Genomic DNA, 14941 nt, shown 5'->3' on the forward strand with positions numbered 1-14941 from the left:
GCGAATGACACCGCGGAAAAGAGTCGATATTTGTCGCTTTGAATTTGATATCTGAATTTCCTCCACACTTTGGGCATCTCATTATCAAGAAATCCTGTGAATTTCTCCACCTGTACATATGAAGAAAACCATAATCAGAAAAATATTGAACCTATTTTCGTAATGAAAAAAGTGCCGCTATAATTTATAGGTTATGTTATACCATAGACCGCGCGGGAACCACATGATAACTCAACTTTCCGAATGTTAAAAGGAAAAAGGTTAGTATAAAATTTCTATACTTTTGAATCTATAAACACTTTACTTTTAAACTATATCTCAATATTTTCAAGTTTTCTTGTACAATACATTGATAAAAGGGTAAAGAGTTCAACACACTGTAAAGAATGAGGCTAACTATATGAAGATCATACAACCCTAAATAATAATAAAAAAAACAACTTTTGTTATTCATATTAACATAAATAATCACCTTATTGTACAAATTCTGGTGGGTTCCATTAAAAAATTAACGAAATAACGTATAATTAATTATCAACAAAGTGTAACATCCACCCTTCACCAATTTTCACAAGGAACTAATTCTTTCCCGCGCGATAAATATTGCACCCTCTTACCCTTGCGCGCTGATTGGCTGAATTTGTACTTTGTTAAGAACAATTTTAAAGCTAATTGTTTATTGGCTAGCACTCGATGCCGGGAAAATTATTTATAACAGTAATGCTGATTGGTCAATTGTAAAAATTTAAAATATTAAAAATATTTACTTAAGTATAATAATAATTAATAAAATAAATATTTAATTAAATTACATTTTTTCATTAATTTGAAACATTAATCAATAAAAAAAATTATTTACTTAATAAAAAATAAAATTAATTTTTAATAGTAAAATAGTAAAGTGAAATATAAAATTATCAGTATAATTAAATTCGTTTTATTGGCATTTTATTATCTAATTTATAATAAACTCAGTTGTATTCATATTAAAGTAATTATAATTTTTGTTTCCTTTACATAAAGTGTCATTTTTATGATGCAATTAAGTGCGACGACACAGAAGTAATTATCTATTACACTCAAAATTTAAAGAAATAATAAAAACAAATTTAGTGTTTAAAATTATTTTAAAATTACTTGCCATGAAAATAAAAAATGAAAATTTTAATAAATAATTAAATTAAAGGAAATAAAATAATAACATTAAAAAAAATAATTAAATTAAATTAAGAAGACAATAAATTAGAATAATTAACAAATTGCTAATTAATTTTCAAATAAAAAAATTACAGACAAATTTATTTTTATATTTGAATTTTTTTTTATTCTATTCAATATATCTATTGTAAAAATATATTTCCACTCCGGAAGAAATTATTACCAGAAAACCAATTATTTTTTATTACAAGTATTATGTCATATTAGCATTTTTTATGCTTTCAAAAAATCGCGAAACTGTTTATATATTTTGCTCAACTCAAAAATAATATTCAGTTTTTGTTTGTCCAGGATAACGTTCAGATTAAGTTGGACGCTCCTGTTTTTGAAATTTTTTTTTTTTTTTCGTCAAAATGCTGCGACTCGGAATAATGTAATTTTTTTTTTAATTTTCACAATGTTTTTATTTTTATTTTAACTTTAAAAAATTTTATCAATTTTACAGATTTTTTATTTTCGTCATTGCAAGTGCGGAAGAAGTTGAAAATAATTCACTGGAATTAAAAGAAGAAGAAAATAAGTCAATTAATTCTGTACCGAATTCCGATGTTTGTCATTCAACAGAATGTTATCAAATTGGTAAGTAAAAATTTATTTAATATTTTACCGAAAAAAAGAATTGCAAATATTTGATTTTTTAACTGAAAATTTGTTTTATTAATTTTATTTATTTGCTTTTATTTTAATTCTTTTTAACTTTATTTTTTTTTTATTCAATAATTTATTTCAAAACTAGTGTCAAAATTTTGTAAATTTTAATTTAAAACATTGATTGCTAATCAATTAAATTATTTTGATTACAGCTAACGATATTTGGCATAGTATGAATCAATCTGTCAATCCTTGTGATAATTTCTATGAATATGCTTGCGGAGGATTTGCAGCTGTTAATCCGGTGCCAGATACAGAATTAGCATGGGGTACTATTCAAAAACTAAGAAGAACTGTCAAGTATCGATTATTAGGTAAAATTCCTTCAAAAAAAAATTTATAAAACGAAATTTTAAAACAAAATTTTTTTTTTAAATTAAATTCTAAACGAAAAAAATCAATGGTTTTGTAAAGAGAAATTAATGTAGAATTTAAATTTTTCCTTTTATTTACAGGATTATTAGTTGAAAATGAAAACTCAACAGACATTTTGCCTGTAAAGCAAGCGAAGAAATTTTACAGATCTTGTTATAATTACTGTGAGTATAATAAATAATCGAGATTTTGTTAAAATTAAAAATTTATTTATTTGAAAAAAATGTATTTTTTTTAAATATAGGGCAACTCGGTACGAGAGGTCTAAAGCATATAAAAGCATTTTTATCACAAATTGGTGGTTGGCCATTGATAATGGAACGTGAAGAATGGTCCTCGAAAAAAATAACATGGGAGGAAATTAATCAATTTTATGCTCGATTATTATTTTTATCTCCTTTTTATCGCATTAAAATTACTAAACAATATAGAAATTTAAGTGATTTTACTCTTGATGTAGAAAATCCTTTCAAAGTTATAACGGTAAGTTATAAATAAAAAAAAAACAAGTTTTTGAAATTATTCCAAAATAAGAATCTCTAATCTCGTGAACGTTGCAGATTCTTCCTCCAGTTGTACCATTAAAAAAAATGGCTCATTATACTGGAAAAATTTTTAACGAAAACATAACTAATATGTATGACGATGGCTCATATAGAAATTACACTGTAAAAATCGCTAAAATGTTAGCCCAAAGTAGAAGTGCTAATATCAGTATAGAGCAATTGGATAAAGACGTTGAAGATATGATTGCAGTGGAAAAGAAATTTCAAAATGTAAAAAATTTTTAGAATAGAAAAAAATTATTTCAAAAAAAAAAAAAAATTATATTCGTAATGATTAATTACGAATATTTAATTAAAATAATTTTTGACTTTTCAACAGATATCTGACGATTTCAATTCAGAACCTCAATACGTTAAAATTGACGAACTCCAGGCAATTTACAATAAAATATTAAAGACACCGGCAATGTCAAAGGTAAAAAAAAAATTGAAAATAATTATTTTTTCCCCTGACAAATAAAAATTGAATTTTTATTAATTTATAATTTTTTTAAATATTTATTTTATGTTAATTTAAAAATTGATATTATTAGATTAATTGGAAGGAAATAATGACCGATCTATTTAATGAAGCAAAAGTAAAACTCAATGGAGATGAATTATTCAAAATTGCCAGTCCAGATCATTTTGAAATATTATCCGACATTTTAGAAAACACTGATCGTCGAACACTTGGTGAATTAATAAATTTATTAAAACAATAATAATAATTTCAAGAAATGCAGGAAAAAATTGAAAAAAATAAAATTTTAAACTTTAATTTTACTGAATTTAATAAATATATTTTATTTTCAGCAAATTATATGCATTGGAATTTTGTATCATATCTTCTTCCATATACAACATTAGTTCAACAATCTTTTAGAACAAATTTATTTAAAGATAAAGATGGAGCCAAAGAAAAACCAAGGTTAATTAAAAAAATTTTTTCGACCATTTTTTATTCGAAATATTAGTTATGAAATTAAAAATATTTATTAATTACTTTCTAGATGGGAAAGTTGTATAAAAAATTTGGAAATGCCTCGTGTACTTGCTTATCTATACGTTAAAAAATATTTCAGCAATGAAGACAAGGAAAAAGTAAAATCTAATAATATATTTTTCAATTTAATAATTAATACTTAAATTAATAATGAGAAATTAGTTATTAATTATTATTAAATTAATAATTAATTATGAGTAATGTATAAAAAAAAATTCTTCTCACAGGTCGAAAAAATATTTTCATCGATTCAAAAGGAAATGGTTAGGCATATTGAGCAAGCTGATTGGTTGAATGATGAGACAAAAAAAGATGAATTGGAAAAAATGGAAAGCATGAAAATCAATGTTGGTTTTCCTGATTGGTTGAAGAATGAAACTGCATTAACCGAAATGTATCAAGGAGTATGTTCTTTTTTGCATAAATTTGTAAAATAACTATTTTATTCAATGTTCAAATTATTTAAAAAACGATTTTCTAACTGACAAATTTTTTAACAAATAAATTTGATTTTTAGCTTGTAATTGGAAACCAGTACATGGAAAATATTGTTGGTGTAAAGAGATTAAATGCCAGAAAACATCTACAATACCTCAAGGATAAATCAAAAATTAAGGGGTACAGTATTTTTCAAAATGTTTTTTTTTTTATTTTAAATTGAATTTGTTAAAAACGAATACCTAGTTTAATTTCTTATTATTTTTAAAAGAGATTAAATTTATATCACACGTGAATTTTATATAAAATATCATTTAATTATAGAAAAATATTAAATTATTAATTAATTTTCTCAGTTGGTACGCACATCCTATGTTTGTAAATGCCTTCTTTTTCCAACACAAAAATATTTTGAGTAAGTAAATTTTATTTTTGAATTTAAAAAATAAATGTATTCAATACAGTAATTAAATAAAAATTACAAAAACTATTTTTTAATATTGAAATAATAAATATTTCTATAGACGTCCCAGCTGCTGCTTTACAACCTCCAATATTTTCCGTATTACAGCCAAAGTAAGTTAATAAAATAAATTATTAATCAACGAAAAATAATTTTAATTAAAATTTTATATTATACTTAAATATTTGTTCTAATTTTTTCAGTACTGTCAATTATGGTGAACTTGGTTACATAATTGGTCACGAAGTGGCCCATGGTTTTGACACAACTGGTACGAAATATTATAAATAATTTTTAAAGAAATCTGTTTTACTTTTTAATAATTTAAGAATTAAATTGTATTTTTTAAGGAATCGAATATAATAAAAATGGTAAAAAATATACATGGCCAGAAGATATAAGACAAGTTATTCAAGAAAAAACTGAATGTTTCGCTAATCAATACGAGAAATTGGAATTAACTTCCAGTAACACGGAAGAGGACACAAAGGTTTAATTTCATTTTCTTCAAAATTATAAAAATTCTAAATTTTAGAAAATTCTGTTTAATTAAAAAAAAAATAATTATATAATAAAATTAAAAATTCACAGAATGTTGGAGAAAAGTTATTAAATGAAAATCTATCGGATACATTGGGAATAAATCTTGTCTTTTCTGCCTTGGAAGAAATTGAGAAAGGAAACAAGTCACTTCAATTGCCTGGATTTGAACATTGGGACAATAAGAAAATGTTCTTCCTCTCTTTTGCAAGGGTAAGACTAATTTAAAAAAAAAACTTTTTCCCTTCATTTATAACTATTCTATTTGCGAGTAAAAAAAAACTAATTGAATTTTGTTAATTTTTAGTTACATTGCTTCAATACAGTACCAGCTTACGAGAAGATAGTGGCAAAATATTTCAGACATAGCTCTCATAAATATCGTGTAAATATTCCTCTTCAAAACTCTCAACATTTTGCAAAAACTTTTAACTGTCCAGTTGACAGTCCAATGAATCCAAGTTCAAAGTGTAAATTATGGTAATTTAAATGGTGAAGGGTCAAACATTTACTATAGAATTATAATTTTTTTTTTTTGCAGTAGTTTTGAGAAAAAGAAATTGATTTAAATTTATTTATTCGATAATTCTTGTAAACATCATGGAAATAAATATGAATTTTAAAAATGTATTTCAAAATTTCATATAATTGAAGAAGAAATAACTAAAATTTAATCAAAACGATTCTAAAGGCAGACGCCAAATTTTCAGTAGAAAAAAGAGATTATAGTCAGGCATGAGGGTTCGAATCAAAGTAAATCCAATAAAAGCCAAACATTTTTTTTTAATTTCAATATTATTTAAAAAATTAAATTTGAAAATTCTAAAAATTTCATTTTTGATGTTAACAAAATTTACTTTTTTTATTATTAAATTTTAAAACTTATTTATCAAAAAAAAAAAATAATTTTTTTTATTTTGAACGAAGAGTATTGTATTTTATCTCAATAAAATGGACAAAAATATTTTTAAAAAAATTATTATAAGAAGATATCATTTGCGGAAGAACAATATAAACCTTGTAAAAGACAAATCTATCCCGCAGGAAATTATAACGTCACTTTTCCGCCGTTAAAATTGCATATATAAAATGCATATGTTAAAAATAGTTTCTATTTTTTATCGTTACTTTTCATATAACTATTCAAAAAATAAAATAAAATGATACGTTTTATTTTGCTGTAAGTATTGAATACTTTTTAAATACTTTTAATTTATTAAGATTTTTTTTTTTGAAATGTAATAAAGCATTTTTTTTAAATTCAATATAATTATAGAGGTTGTACGATAGCTTTTGTCACGGCAAGATCAACAAATTGGGATAATTTTCGTTTTCCATTTCATCACAATAGCTTGAAAAATAATGTTAAGAAATATGAAGAGAAAAATGCAAAAGCGGAAAAAAACTATTCTGTTTGTCGATCACAAGGTTGTTTCAGAGTTGGTGAGTTTATTAATAAAAATTTTATTTCTTTATAAAAATAAATTTATTTATTTATTTAATTTAAAATTTTAAAAAATAAATAAATTTCTACTGAAAACTATTTTAATAAACAGCTTCGGAATTCTGGGAAAGTATGAACAAATCAGTGGATCCATGTGAAGATTTTTATGAATATGCTTGTGGAAATTGGGCGAAAAATAATCCAATTCCACCAGCTGAAATGGAATGGAGCACAATTCGTAAAATGACAAAAGAAATTGAATTTAAAATTCGAGGTGAAAATTTAAATTTTATCTAATTTTCAAATTAATATAACTTGCCTTGATTTTCTATATTTATTTAATTGTTTTCAGATTTCTTGGAAGAAGAATTAGATTCCCACGATTTGCTACCCGTAAAACAATTCAAGAAATTTTACAAATCCTGCATGAATGAGGGTAATTTTATTTTTTTCAAATTATTATTTTTTATTTTCTGATAATAATCGAAGAAGTTGTAAATAATTTTTATTATTTTAGATGAATTAGAAAAAATTGGACTCAAGCCACTTGAAGCTATACTTTCTAGAAATGGAGGATGGCCTTTAATAATGGAACCTGGTGAATGGTTTGAAGAAACTCTAACGTGGCAACAAATTGACGAATTTTATTCTCGTCTAACTCGATCCTCATTTTATTCTTTTGATGTAACAAAAGATAAAAGAAATGTTGAAACTTTTCAAGATCTCAAAATGGTTAATTCATCAATAATTGAGGTAAAATTTTTAATAACTGAGAATATAATTATAATTTATTGATAATTTAATTTTCCCTATGATAGTTGAAATTACCAGAATTACCGCCAGTAATTGAATTGGAAAATGGAATGAAATTTGATCGAATGAAAATGTACGACGATGGAAGTTATGGAAAATTCATTAAGGAAATTGTTCTTGCTTTTATAGAAGAAAGAAATGCCCACGTCAATGAAGAAACATTAGATGAAGATATTGAAGATTTAATAAAATTTGAAAAAAAATTGGGAGCCGTGAGTTTAAATATTTGTTCTTCTAAATGATAAAAAAAAAATTGTATTTTTTGAATAATAATTTTTTGTATATGCTTAACATACAGAAAAGTGAAAGTATCTTCGAAAGAACTATGATTACATCTTTAGAGAAGATTTCAAATATTTGCAATATGAAGAAAAAACCTCAATTTTCAAATAAACAACAGGTAAATTTTTTTTCCATTTATTTTCAAAACTAAATTTTCTATTTTTACAAAAAATGGTAATATAATTGAAATAATAATTATTAAATTATTCTTTAAAATTTTTCCAGATAAACTGGACCAAGTCTTTTAAGAATTTATTTTTAGAAGCGAATATTGAACTCAGTGGGGAGGAGAAATTTTCTATGACATCAAAAGTTAAAGAATATTTAGATAATCTTTGTCTGATTCTTGTCGAAACAAAGCCTAAAACTATTGGTAAAATCTTTTGTTTTTTTCAATAATAATTATTTCAATTAGTGAGAAATATGTCGTAAATTAAATTAATTAAATATTAATTATAAATATTACTATAAAAATGTGAAATTTTTTCTGAAGAATCTACTAAAGTTTAATTATAAATTTTTTTTAACAGTTAATTATATTCATTGGAATTTTTTAAGTCAAATGTTACCACAAACGACATCAAAAATGCGAGAATTATTCTATGAATTTAAAAAACATTTAACTGGTGTAAAAACTCAAAAGCCAAGGCAAGTACTTCCTTCAATTTTTGCATCATATCAAGGAATAAAATAATAAATTTAAATTATCCAATATTAATAAAAATATTTAGATGGGAAACTTGTGGCTATAATATACAAATGGAACACGCAGTGGCTTATCATTACGTCAAAAAATATTTTAAGAAAAACATGAAAGACGATGTAAGAATTCAAAATTATCAAAAAAAAAAGAAATTTTTGAAAAAGTTTAAGAAAACTGAATATTTTCTTTTTAGGGTATGAAAATATTTCGGTCTATTCAGAAAGCAATGATAAAACAAATTGTAAAATCTGACTGGCTTAGTGAAGATATGAAGAATATCGAACTTGACAAAATTAAAAATTTAGGAACATCTTTTGGTTATCCTAATTGGTACGACAATGACACGATATTTCTAAATTATTATCGTGGGGTATGTAATTCAATTTATTGTTTGAATTTCAAGATTCAATTAAAAATTTGCTAACACAACTAAAATAATGAATGAATTTGAAAAATTTATATGTTACAGTTGCCAATTGGACATCAATATTTGGATAATATATTATTGTATAAAAAATATTCATTAAAGAAAAAATTACGAAATTTAAATAATCCTGAATTTAATTTAGAGTAAGTTTAATTAATAATTAAAAAAATATATAATTATATAAAATGTAATTTTTTTTAAAAATGTTTTAGATGGTTTCCAACTATGGTTAATGCTGCTTATATCATGTTGTTCAATGAATTAGGTAATTTTTAAAGTTAAATTAATATTTAAAGAAGAAAAGAAAATTTAAATTAAAACTTCAAAATCGAAAAAATATATTAATTTGTATAAAATTAAAATTTCAAATTGTCAACTAAAAAAAAAACGTCGTGACAATAATAATTATCAATCCATTGAATATATTATGGAATAATTAAATTGTTCATTCATTCGCAGTTTTTCCAGCTGGCTTGTTTCAATATCCATTTTATTCTCCAACTCAACCCGAGTAAGTGCATAATATAAATTTCAAAGAACAAATATGAATATATGAAAATAAATTTTCAATTAATATTTGCAGAACAATTAACTTTGGCAGTCTCGGAACGATAATGGGTCACGAAATTGCTCATGGCTTTGACGATACTGGTATAAAAAATAAAATATTGTCAATTGTATTAAAATAATATAATACATTCAATATTTATTTTTTACATTTCATATATAATTTAATTCAAGGAATAATTTTCGATAAGGATGGAAATATTATGGATTGGTCTGGTGAAGATGCGAAGAAATTGGAAAACAATTCGATGTGTTTCTTTTCACAGTATGGAAAATTTTACAAAATTCCAGAAAACAATGCTTTTATGGTTAGTAAATGAATATTTAAATTTGTCGATTTTTTAATTATTAAACATTTTTTTCTTTTAAATGGGTTTTTTTTTGTTTAATTAAAAATTTTATTTTATTAAAGGGTAAACGAGCTAAAACATTGGGTGAAGATATGGCTGATTCTATAGGAGTGGATGTAGTTTTTGAAGCTTTTGAAGAAATGGAAAAAGAAAAAAATGAACCTCGATTACCAGGATTCGAAGAATTAAACAATGAGCAAATTTTCTTTTTAAGCTTTGCCAAAGTAATTATCTAATGAAAAAAATGTTTTCCATTTATATGTAATTTGATATAATAAAAAAATGTGCTTTTTTTAATAATATTATATATGCTACAGATTTGGTGCACAAGTGTAACACCGGAATATGAAGAATTAGTTAAAAAAGATGATGTGCATAGTTCGTCGCGTTATAGAGTTATATCAACTGTTCAAAATTCTGAAGGATTTTCCAAAGCTTTCAATTGTCCAAAAAATAGTGCAATGAATCCAAAAGAGAAATGCAAACTTTGGAAAAAATAATAATTTTTATAAGTTGAATAATAAAATTAATATATATATTGTAAAATTAATAAGATTATTAATTAAATTAAAATAAAATCATTATTTTACTCAATTTATGTAATTTATTTAAATCATTGATCATAGTTATATGTTTTTCAATATCAATTTAAAATTTTTAAAGCCTGGAGCCTACACAAAATCCCTCACGAAATTTATTTCTGGCTACGCCCCTGCTATATGCTATTTAATCTATTAAGGATTTTGTAGCTTATGTAATTTTTTTTCTAAATTGTAAAGCTACGTTTTAAAAGAAATCTGCAATAAAACAGTGAATTTTATTTAAAATGAAAAATAAAAATAATAAATAATTAATTTAATTTTTTCACTCATCACCTCTTATAAATATTAAATTTCAAAATTATTATTTATTTAAAAACTACAGAAAAAACATTTGCAAAAATTTTAATTCAGTTTTGAAATTTTGAAATATTAAACAAAATGCTTTTTTTGGGAATAATGTCAGTCTTATTCAAATTAAAAAATTAAATCAATTAGTGTAATTAAATGTAAAATAAACAAATTGTTCTTTTTTTTATAGAATATGTTCAACTAATATTGTGACTGCTAGTGTTTTCAATTTTACGGATGACAATGTACAATTTCACAAAAAAATGATGGGAAAAGAAGAATCAGATCGAGATGAAAATGGAAATGTACCAAACAATTATTCGATTTGTCGCACACAGGAGTGTTCTAAACTTGGTAAGTTTAATTTTTGGTGCATACGCGAAATTAATAAAATATTATTTATCTAATTATTGATTCATTGTATTAATTTAAAAGTTAACAATTTTTTTTTAAAATAAATTTCAAGTTAAATTTCGTTATTTTAATAAAAAATAAACGAATTTTTTTTTGTTTTTAAAAAAAGCTTCAGAATTTTGGGAAAGTATGAATAAATCAGTGGATCCTTGTGAGGATTTTTATGAATTTGCATGTGGTGGATGGAGTGTAAGCAATCCAGTGCCTCCCACTGAATTATCATGGACTACTTTTAACGTTGTTAAAAAAGAGTTGTATTTTCGAATTCGAGGTATTTAACGATAATAATAATTTTTATTATTATCATCATTATTAATCAAATAATAAAAAATATAATTTTAATATATATTGTACTCACAGAATATTTGGAAGACCCCGTGAACGAAGACGATATTTTACCTGTAAAACAAGTAAAAAAATTTTATTCATCATGTATGGACGTTGGTAAGATATTAAGCAGAAAATAAATAAATAATAAAATAAAATAAATTATTTACGTATTAATTTATAAAAAAAAATATATTTTGATACTCTATTTTATTTTTCTATAATTGTTATGTGTTTCATTTTTATTTTTTTTAAAATAAATTCTTTAATATTTTAGATGCTTTGGAGGAGGCTGGCATTAAACCAATCGAGAAAATTTTATCGACAAATGGAGGTTGGCCAATAGCAATGGGTCCGCAAGAATGGGACCCAAAAAAATATACATGGCAACAAATTGACAAATTTTATACTCGATTAATATTTACCCCCGCATTTTTTTCCCTCGATAATGGTGAGTCCTTATTTGGGTCATATCATAATAATTTGAAAAGTTTAGACGATTCTGATAGTAGTTCAGAAAAATCAGAAAAAAAGAATCAGAAGAAGAAGAAGAAGACAATTTAGTTATTATGGTCAGTATATGAGCGCAAAAATTAAAAAAAAGGTCATAATTATTAAATTTAAAATTTAAAATAATTGTACTAAACATAGATGATGCGACCAAAATTAACTCCAATTGTGAAAATTCCACATGAAGCAAAATTCGACAGAAATGAAATGTATGATGATGGAAGTTATGCTAATTTAATTGCACAAGTTGCTAAAATAATTGCACATGAAAGAGGAGTAATTATTGATGAAAAACAAATAAAGGCCGATGTCGAAGGCATAATTGATTTAGAGAAAAAATTATACGATGTAAGAAATATTAATATATATATTTTTTTTTAAATTAAATTTTTCATAAAATTTAAATCTCTTAAAATTTTAGGACAATTATGAAGATAAATGTGAAAACGGTTCAATAGAAAAAATACAGAAATTTTATGATTCATTAGACCATCAATCGGACACATCAAAGGTTTAAAATAATAATAAAAATATAAATAATTTTTAATTAAAATATTTTTTAATTAAAATTATAATATAATTTTTATTCATAAACATTTTATCATGTAAATATAATTATTTTCCAGATAAATTGGAAAGATATAATTTACGATATATTTTCTGAAGCAAATATGGTGTTAAATGGAACGGAGGAGATTTATATGCCAAAAACTGAATATTTGAAAAAACTTGTAAAAATTTTAGATACAACCGACGTGCGTCAAATTGGTAAACAATTTTGAATATTGTAAATAAGTGGTTAAGCAATTGAAGTAAATTAATTAGTTAATCAATTAATTAATTAAAAAATTTTCCTTCAGTGAATTACGTACACTGGAATTCCATAAGTCGATTGATAGAATTTACGAATACAAAAATGGAAACAATAATTTACGAATTAAATAAAAAGCATCTTGGATTCAAAGAAATGAAACCAAGGTAATTTTAAATTGTACAAAAAATATATTTATAATTATTATAATTTAATTTTTTGTTTCCCTATCAGATGGGAAAGATGCATAGACAATGTGGATTTAAAGCATGGAATCTCTTATCAGTTTGTGAAAAACTTTTTTAAAAATAAAATGAAGGAGGATGTAAGTTAAAAAATTAATTTTATAATTAAATTGTAAAACGAGTGTTAATTTCCATTTTTATTTATTTATAGGCAAGAAAAATATTTGAAAGTATTCAAAAAGAAATTATAAAACATATTATGAAGTCCGATTTGTTGGATGAAAAATCAAGAAAAATGGTTCTAGAAAAAATGAAAGAAATGAAAACAATGATTGGTTATCCCGAATGGTATAATAATGATACAGCTTTACAGAATCATTATCGCGGTGTAAGATAATAAAAATTAACTAATAATTAATTTCAAATTATTAGAAATTATAATTATTTGATACTACTTCTTTTTTTAGATAACAGTTGGACAAAAATTTTTGGAAAATAAATTAAATTACATGAAATTTTCATTTAATAGAAATCTACGAAGAAATGAAAGTTCCTTGTATAAAAAGGGAGGGTAAAATTGATTTCTAATATAAATATATTATGTAAATTATTTCTTATTTAATTTTATACTAATTTAAAATTTTTTTTTATTTTAGTTACTGGTTTGTTCCTCCCATGGAAGTAGATGCATTTTATCATCATATTATGATTGCTTTGGGTAAAAAGAAATTTTTTTAATTTTAAATTTGGTAAATTAATTTTTAATAATTAATTAATTTTTATTTATTTCAGTTATTCCACCAGCTTTATTTCTTCCCCCTTTCTATTCACCCAACAGACCCGAGTATGATAAAAAAATTTTTATTTATCTATTTAATAAAATTTAAATTTATCTGAATTTTTAGATGTTAATTAATTTTTTCAGACTTTTTAATTATGGATTCCTTGGCTCAGTTATAGGACACGAAGTGTCTCACGGTTTCGATAATATTGGTAAATTTAAAGAAAAATACAAAATCTAATAAAAATCACGTCAATAATTATTATATTTACCAAAAAGAAATTTTTATTAATTTAGGTATTTATATTGGTTCAAACGGGAGTCATGCTAAATGGTCAAAAGAGACAGAAAAAAAATTTAATGATAAAATGAAATGTTACTCTGACCAATATGTGAAATTTTACAATGAAACATCGACAAATTCTTCAGTTCTCATGGTATTTTAAAAACTAGCAAAAAATTAACAATTTTAATTTTTGAAAAAATTGTTAATTTTCTTTATCATTGGTTTATAAATAATAATTAATATTTAAAAAAAATTTTCTAGGATAAAAGTATGATTACTTTAGGTGAAAATATAGCAGATTCATCAGGACTTCAAATGATTTTTGGAGCGTTTAAAGAAAACGAGAAGAATCAAAGTTACCCTCATTTACCAGGATTTGTGGAATTTACTGACGATCAGTCATTTTTCTTATCATTTGCAAAGGTAATTAATTTAATTTAAATTACCAATGAAACTAAAATTAACAATTAAATTAATTACCAAATAAAATGTTATAAACTAATTGTATTGTTTGGAGAAAGATAAAAATTTTTAAATTGTTTTCAGCTCTGGTGTAAAAATACAACACCAGAATATGAAAAAATAAATCGACCTAATTCACATAGTGAAGGACGTTATCGGGTTATTTCGTCAATTCAAAATTCCGAAGGTTTTGCTAAAGCATTTAAATGTCCTATTAACAGTCCCATGAATCCCAAAGAAAAATGTACAATTTGGTAAAGAAAAAAGTTTACCATAATGAAACTTATTGAAAATTTAAAAAATCAAATTCAAAACCGAAATTTTTCTCATTAGAATTATTTGCTTTTCGATAATAGCATTAGCATAATAACGAATTTAAAAATAAATCGTATTTTAATAATTATTTAGTATAATATTAATTTAAGGGATTTCAAGATGTAAAAACTATGTACA

At 23.4% G+C, this 14941-nt stretch overlaps 3 protein-coding genes across 4 annotated transcripts; all 3 read left to right on the top strand.

Annotated features, from left to right (window-relative positions):
- The first annotated feature begins 103 nt into the window (after positions 1-103).
- LOC127290515 (membrane metallo-endopeptidase-like 1) lies at positions 104-5866 on the top strand. Of its 2 annotated transcripts, none has more exons than XM_051319136.1 (18): positions 104-260; positions 1664-1797; positions 2022-2183; positions 2325-2408; positions 2489-2727; positions 2805-3020; positions 3130-3225; positions 3344-3485; positions 3606-3720; positions 3803-3893; positions 4023-4199; positions 4313-4413; positions 4590-4648; positions 4758-4809; positions 4900-4967; positions 5047-5186; positions 5288-5449; positions 5544-5866. In XM_051319136.1, exons 1-18 carry the CDS (start codon positions 244-246, stop codon positions 5718-5720), a joined length of 2232 nt encoding a protein of 743 aa, XP_051175093.1. In that variant the 5' UTR covers positions 104-243; the 3' UTR covers positions 5721-5866. The 2 variants fall into 2 exon arrangements, with proteins under 2 accessions (XP_051175093.1, XP_051175092.1); XM_051319135.1 differs by lacking the exon at positions 104-260 and adding an exon at positions 1505-1591.
- A 470-nt stretch (positions 5867-6336) lies between these two features.
- Positions 6337-14893, top strand: LOC127290519 (uncharacterized). The gene is made up of 36 exons (XM_051319140.1): positions 6337-6416; positions 6513-6679; positions 6793-6954; positions 7033-7116; positions 7198-7433; positions 7499-7705; positions 7792-7893; positions 8001-8148; positions 8306-8423; positions 8507-8597; positions 8672-8848; positions 8948-9048; positions 9118-9170; positions 9365-9416; positions 9489-9556; positions 9647-9780; positions 9885-10046; positions 10140-10318; positions 10903-11066; positions 11236-11397; positions 11487-11570; positions 11731-11904; positions 11994-12025; positions 12105-12311; positions 12385-12474; positions 12590-12731; positions 12824-12941; positions 13009-13099; positions 13171-13347; positions 13427-13530; positions 13616-13677; positions 13752-13803; positions 13885-13952; positions 14038-14177; positions 14288-14449; positions 14573-14893. Exons 1-36 carry the CDS (start codon positions 6397-6399, stop codon positions 14744-14746), a joined length of 4464 nt encoding a protein of 1487 aa, XP_051175097.1. The 5' UTR covers positions 6337-6396; the 3' UTR covers positions 14747-14893.
- Positions 10686-12217, top strand: LOC127290516 (endothelin-converting enzyme 2-like). The gene is made up of 6 exons (XM_051319137.1): positions 10686-10822; positions 10903-11066; positions 11236-11397; positions 11487-11570; positions 11731-12025; positions 12105-12217. The coding sequence occupies exons 1-5, from the start codon at positions 10803-10805 to the stop codon at positions 12015-12017; spliced, it is 717 nt and encodes a 238-aa protein (XP_051175094.1). The 5' UTR covers positions 10686-10802; the 3' UTR covers positions 12018-12025; positions 12105-12217.
- Positions 14894-14941: the final 48 nt, after the last annotated feature.

The sequence above is a fragment of the Leptopilina boulardi genome, unplaced genomic scaffold, assembly GCF_019393585.1.
Source record: "Leptopilina boulardi isolate dan_hultmark-lab unplaced genomic scaffold, ZJU_Lbou_2.1 LbouV2_70, whole genome shotgun sequence".
Classification (NCBI taxonomy): domain Eukaryota; kingdom Metazoa; phylum Arthropoda; class Insecta; order Hymenoptera; family Figitidae; genus Leptopilina; species Leptopilina boulardi.

What these genes read in the sequence shown, in the direction of transcription:
- LOC127290516 (XM_051319137.1), top strand. Translation starts at nt 10,803, where the DNA reads ATGCTTTTTTTGGGAATAAT. An exon ending in ATGCTTTTTTTGGGAATAAT is followed by an intron (nt 10,823 to 10,902) that starts GTCAGTCTTATT and finishes TTTTTTTTATAG; the next exon opens with AATATGTTCAACTAATATTG. An exon ending in GTTGTATTTTCGAATTCGAG is followed by an intron (nt 11,398 to 11,486) that starts GTATTTAACGAT and finishes TTGTACTCACAG; the next exon opens with AATATTTGGAAGACCCCGTG.
- LOC127290519 (XM_051319140.1), top strand. Translation starts at nt 6,397, where the DNA reads ATGATACGTTTTATTTTGCT. An exon ending in ATTTTTTTCCCTCGATAATG is followed by an intron (nt 11,905 to 11,993) that starts GTGAGTCCTTAT and finishes AAAAAGAATCAG; the next exon opens with AAGAAGAAGAAGAAGACAAT. An exon ending in TACAGAATCATTATCGCGGT is followed by an intron (nt 13,348 to 13,426) that starts GTAAGATAATAA and finishes TTCTTTTTTTAG; the next exon opens with ATAACAGTTGGACAAAAATT.
- LOC127290515 (XM_051319135.1), top strand. Translation starts at nt 1,572, where the DNA reads ATGCTGCGACTCGGAATAAT. An exon ending in ATGCTGCGACTCGGAATAAT is followed by an intron (nt 1,592 to 1,663) that starts GTAATTTTTTTT and finishes TCAATTTTACAG; the next exon opens with ATTTTTTATTTTCGTCATTG. An exon ending in CACTGATCGTCGAACACTTG is followed by an intron (nt 3,486 to 3,605) that starts GTGAATTAATAA and finishes TTTTATTTTCAG; the next exon opens with CAAATTATATGCATTGGAAT.